This window comes from Triticum aestivum, chromosome 2D (genome assembly GCF_018294505.1).
Source record: "Triticum aestivum cultivar Chinese Spring chromosome 2D, IWGSC CS RefSeq v2.1, whole genome shotgun sequence".
NCBI lineage: Eukaryota > Viridiplantae > Streptophyta > Magnoliopsida > Poales > Poaceae > Triticum > Triticum aestivum.
Genome location: NC_057799.1, coordinates 262,127,831 through 262,133,670, shown reverse-complemented (window position 1 = coordinate 262,133,670; position 5,840 = coordinate 262,127,831). Strand labels below are relative to the sequence as shown.

General features: G+C 38.5%; 1 protein-coding gene across 3 annotated transcripts; it reads left to right on the top strand.

The window, feature by feature from the left end:
- Window positions 1-919: 919 nt before the first annotated feature.
- LOC123049221 (CRIB domain-containing protein RIC7) lies at window positions 920-4,233 on the top strand. 3 transcript variants are annotated; one of them, XM_044472182.1, is made up of 5 exons: window positions 920-1,179; window positions 1,387-1,502; window positions 1,643-1,761; window positions 3,231-3,321; window positions 3,497-4,233. In XM_044472182.1, the coding sequence occupies exons 2-5, from the start codon at window positions 1,442-1,444 to the stop codon at window positions 3,934-3,936; spliced, it is 711 nt and encodes a 236-aa protein (XP_044328117.1). In that variant the 5' UTR covers window positions 920-1,179; window positions 1,387-1,441; the 3' UTR covers window positions 3,937-4,233. The 3 variants fall into 3 exon arrangements, with proteins under 3 accessions (XP_044328117.1, XP_044328114.1, XP_044328115.1); XM_044472179.1 differs by having other exon boundaries at window positions 920-1,233; XM_044472180.1 differs by having other exon boundaries at window positions 920-1,233; window positions 1,362-1,502.
- The last annotated feature ends 1,607 nt before the right edge of the window (window positions 4,234-5,840 follow it).

Below are 5,840 nucleotides of genomic sequence, written 5' to 3'. Positions count from 1 at the left end.
TGCTTGTAGAAAATGTATAGTGCGTAATTAAAATTATAGGAGACTAGAAGGACTAATCTGGATCTTTCAATCTTGTACCATTTAGATCATAATGCAACAAAAGATGCAAGCTATTTTTGACCAACGACTGCTTATTTATTAAATTACAACCAAAACAACAAAAACATAAAATTTATTCATTATTACCATGTCAAAGTAAAGTCAAAACTTATAGGCGATCCAAATACATGCTTTATAAAATTTAACATGTTGATACATTATCATGGGATCGACCAACTAGACCAGCTAAACTTATGGCCTCTTTTATTCAAATAAAAATGAGGAAATTTGTAGGAGTAAGAATTGCTCCTGTAGGGTATTATTCATCCATTTGATTTGAAGGAATGGATCATAGGAAAATGTAGGTAATTTCATTTTGGTTTGGGTTTCAAAAGACGAACATAGGATATTTATTATCATCTCAAATATCTTTTCTACATGTTGTGCTCATAGAACAAGATAAAAGCCATGAGTTGCATAATATTTACTTAATCTTACATTCATTTGTGATTTAACATTCATTTTTTATGGTTTATGTGTTTTCCTATTCCCGCTTCAAACACCAAGTGCTCCAAACTGCTGCATTTTCATACCCCATCGTTTTGCACTGGTAATGCTATCCTAATATAGTGTTATCCTATTATTGAGTATTTTGTAAGCATCCAAAACAAATGGGTCCTATGTATACATAACAAATTAGACACAACAACATCATATTGTACGATACTCAAGGAGGAAGTAGCACAAGGGTTATTTCTAGCCATGCGATATCTTTGTCCAAAGGGCTATCTTTAGGCTTACCTCCCCCGCATCCTCCAAACTATTCTCCATATAGGTATCTCTCCATATATAGCCAAAAAAGGACATCCTACACCGATGCATGGTTGAATGGAGAGGAATCAAATGGTTCTTGGCCCTACACAAAATTAGACATAAGATAGAACTCCTCCTCCCACCCTCAGAATTCCATTGACGCGATGCGCCCTTCGCTGAGCTCAGCATAAGTTTATGAAGCATATGCCCAATGACATGCGAGACCTCGCAATATCGAGCTAGCATAATTCCGGGACGAAGAGACAAAGAGAAAAGGAAACATGTTATTGCCCCATTAAGGAGGAAGTGAGAGAATTGGTTAAAAAGGTTGGCAACCAATGTTCATTTTTGTTGCCATTGAGATTTGAGATTCGTAAGAGAGTAAGGATTCCAATCTAACATTTTTATTTATTTTGAATAGTTAATTTCATTTTTAGTCTAATCATTTTTGTAGATTTCTTATGTAATTTCACAATCATACGATAGTATTTTCATTGAAATATTTGCAGTGCATTATATTTCCGTAATTTGTAGGTTCAAGAAGACTACTTGGGCACAAATAAGTAGAAAGGGGTAGTTTATAAAGGACATGAGCACAAAGATGAAGAAGGGGATCCTGAGGCCCTTCCGCTACTTCTCAAACATAATGGGTACATAATACTAAGTTATTTGTTAAACACAATCAAAGAAACTTTGACTTGCACATTTTATCATAACAAGTATGTAAAATCCCTTTTATAATTTCTTAACTCTAACATAAATTATTTCTCATACTAATATTGATAACTAGATGCTAAGGAACAAGAATTGCAAATTGGTTTCCCAACGGATGTGAAACATGTGGCGCATATCGGATGGGATGGACCTAGTGTCCCAAACAAGGAGAAGGAGGCAGGAGCACCTAGTTGGGTAAGTTCACGTCTTTCATGGAAATAATTATCATAACGAGGTTAAGAATGAAATTAAAGGATTTTCACAATATTTGTTTTGCAAGACTAACTATGAGAGTAATCATAATCTGCTAAAATTGGCTAATGTGAGTGCAAGTCAATGTGAATTGAACAACCAAACTTTGGTTGAAATGAAAGCATGCGACTTACATTTGCATGCTCACTCGCACTTGCCACATTCTCAAAATGCCACCCTTTGTTGTCATCTGGATCATTGATTACACTAGGAAAGGTCACATATGGTACCACCAAACTAACCTACTATACACTTATGAGGGCCTGTGTATGCTAAATGTGTACCCTTGATGCTTTGACGCCAAACACAATAACGCAACATGTAGTCATTTATCAACGTTACAGTAGGGGGAGTGCTTGGATACCAAAGACGAGAAAGAGAAACTTCAAGGATACCTTGGGTCGTGCTTTCTTAAGCTATGTGACAATGTCAATTGCGCTAGGTTCTTGAAGACCAGCATAACAACAATATTAAATGTCTTTCGGGGGGTTCTACATATCCTGATGCAACAAGGGTGTAATGTATCGACTCGGTTATGCAAGAAACAGGGAATACCCAGGCGGTGCATAATCTTGGTATTAGTGTTCAATATGCTGCACCACAGAGGTTTCCTTTCAACCCTAAATGACTTCCGTTAGCATTTTCTTGAAAATACTTAATTTCAATGACTTCAATGTCTCACACATCATTTGTTTCACATGAGGCGATATGAATCTTAACTTTTCTACACAAACCATAGTTATAATATTATTCCCCCATAGAAAGGGTAACAAATTATTTCGCCATACTAATATTGATTATTATACATTAATGTATGCGACAGTGCGCGGGCAGATTACTATTATCATTCTATTTTCGAAACACAATTGGGCAGGAAAGTCAACTAGCTCGAACCCAATAAAATGTTTGTGATGAGTAGAACCAAAACAAGAAAACATTTGTATGTAGTTGATTTATTTGCAAGATCCCTTACCCATTTTGAAATGCAAATAGAAGAGAGGCAAGTGAAACCAATTAATGATTTTTTAATTGATGGACGACATTATTGTGGTAAATTTTGTTTGTCTAGAGGAATAATTACTGCAAGGCATACAAGAGGACATCATGAATTCAATCCGCATCTTCCTTCCAATAATAACGTGCTTAAGACAGTAATCCTAGTTCATATTCCGAGCTCACCTTTGGGTGCCTATACCGTAAAATTTATTTTCATAGGAATCAAAAAGAGAGATCAGGTAGAATTATGAGCATTGAATTCTACCGTAATCGAGATGAATTTGTCTCATACACTATGGGCACGTGAGAAGAGATATAATTTACACCCCAAAGGGGCTATAGATGGCGCATCCGCTACCTTTGAGTCAATTAAGATATTTGATTTTGATTGTAACAATTTAATTTGGACTTAACAGATGAAAGACTACCACTCAGCACCACTGGATTCAGCCTCGTTTAGGAGTGACAGGGGAGGTTCTGCTGCTTCTAACCCATGGGCTTCTCAAGGTTAAATTCTCACCCTCTTACCTTTCCTTAATTTGATTACGTGAAACCTTTCATAAAATTCATGTGCAACTTTAATTTAAGTGACCCATAGGTTAGAATATATTACCATTCAAATAATCTACCATCTTTATACAAAATGATGCTAAAAATAAAATTTCTTCTCTTCTGATGACAGAAATAGTTCTAGATGGAGCGGGCCTGGGAGATACCTCTTTTGGGGATACTAAAAGTGAAGCCGGTGGAATCGATGTCACTGTTGGTGACTCCCCTCCATCCCCGGGCTCCCGCCGGTCAAGGCGAAACCGCTCCCGGGGTTCTGACACCTCCTCTATGGATGTCACAACAGGAAGTACTGAGATCTTGGAGAAGAAGGAGAAGGCCAAGAAAGGCACCCGAAAGAATAGAAAGAAAGATAAGGACAAGGCAGCTGAGGACAGTGCCGGTTCCACCTGTCAGGACCTCCCCGCGGTGCCCAAGAAGTCCAACCGCAGAAAAAACAAAGGTAGCTCCGAAGGAAGTGGCGGTGCATCGACCAAGGATGGTGGAGGTGCACCAGAGGTGGGCACAATACCGCTAACTCTGGTGGCCGATGAAGAAAAGGATCACGAATTGTAAACTGCTGACAGGCAAGCTGCCCTTGTTTGGAGATGAAAGCGTATGCTCGTTACGAGCTAGAGTACTTTGAGTTTAATTGGTTGGATCAAGTGGTGGTTGATATAAAATAAAGTACTCAAATCGGATGACACAAGCATGCAGGTGTTGAAGGTTACATGCTGTTTTAGCATTAACAGGAATGGGTTTGCACACCCTAACACAACTCTTTTCCTCTATTTTCTTTGTAATACTGATCATTTTTAAAACCCATTGTCCTGTTCCAGATATATATATATATGATGTGTATTGCGTCTGATATGCCTCACCTGTATTATATGTATGATATTTTGATGTACTGTGAAAGGACACAAAAGTCAATATACAGACCAAAAGGTTGGCGCACAACTACCACGCACCATTATGCACGCGCGAGTGAACTTGGATGTAGTGATTACTACGCAATTGGTTTGAAACCCAGTCTAGGTTATTTGGGGGGATGCTATACGGTGCACTTTACAAGAGCTACATCATTCAAGACATCTTGTAGAATAAAAGAAGGGGATCACAATACCAAATAACAGGAGTAAATGTAAATGTGTGTTTCGGAAGTTTATGGGCTATGTAATGACCCAAATATTTACGTAGACTAGGATCTGCGTGATTACCATGCCAGTCCCAGTATCAATTGATAGCACATATAGTTTACAATGAAATACCAGTTGATAGAGGCAAAGGTGTCCCGAATTTCGAGGAGATAGTGTCTATCATTTTTGGTGGAGTAGACTTTGATGATCCGACTACAAACATGCAAGAATGTCGTGCCTTAGCAATCGCTAAACCAACTTCGAGAGGTTATTGACCATGCCAGAGCACGATCAACTTGACCACGATGGTCTATTTTCTTCAAACAACAGAAGAACAAGTAAGAAAACTAAGGCTGCATCTGGATATTGCGAATATAAGAAGAAAGCTTTATTAATCAAGGTGGAGTTCTGTGTCATCTTGGTCTGGTCGTTGAACACAAATGAAGTACACGAAGTTGCAGCTATGGCAAACTTTAATCTAAACAAAACCCAAAGTCTAAACGACGCCCTAAGGGCTGTATATATGGGGGAAGAGAGGGGGAATTTTGTGACCCCTTGGAGGACGGGTCCGAAACCAACCCTAACTCTGTTTCCCCACGCATACAGACTCTAAAAACAGCCTATATTGAAGTATTTCGAAATTACATGGGTCTGGCCACATAATAAGGCGAGGCAACACCTATAATAACCTCTGCATGAAATTTATGAAGTGGCATCTTGTATATTTCGTCCAAGCCTTCATGCACTCATTATGGTGGCTTCAAAGTCCTGAAATCATCGCGTGTAACTCCGTTCTTGTTCCCCCTTGTGCATGCCATCATCTCCATGTTTGATCTTGCTCCAATGTTCATCCTTCTTGTCCAAGGTAGGCCCATCATTTGTAAGCAAGACAAATGTATCCAATTTAAGCAGGATCATATTCTCATGAACATTAGAATCATTACCAAGAAACAAAAGTACCTGGTAATTTAGTTGGCGTGCACAATCTCTAGTAATTGGTCCAGTATGTATAGAAGTTGGGGCTATGGATGTAATAATGGTATTCATGTCCTCATCATCCTCCACTTCTTGCAATGAACTCGTCCTTGATGAAAGCTCATCTTCCTCACCCAAATAAGGCTTCAAATCTGCAATGTTAAAAGTGGGACTAACCCCAAAATCTGCAGGCAGCTCAAGTTTATATGCATTACCATATATTTTCGCTAACACCTTAAAAGGACCATCATCATGTGGCATTAGTTTTGATTTGCGCAAATCAGTAAACCTATCCTTACGCAAATGTAACCAAACAATATATCCTGGTGCAAAGACAACATGTTTGTACCTTTATCTCCAGAAAGT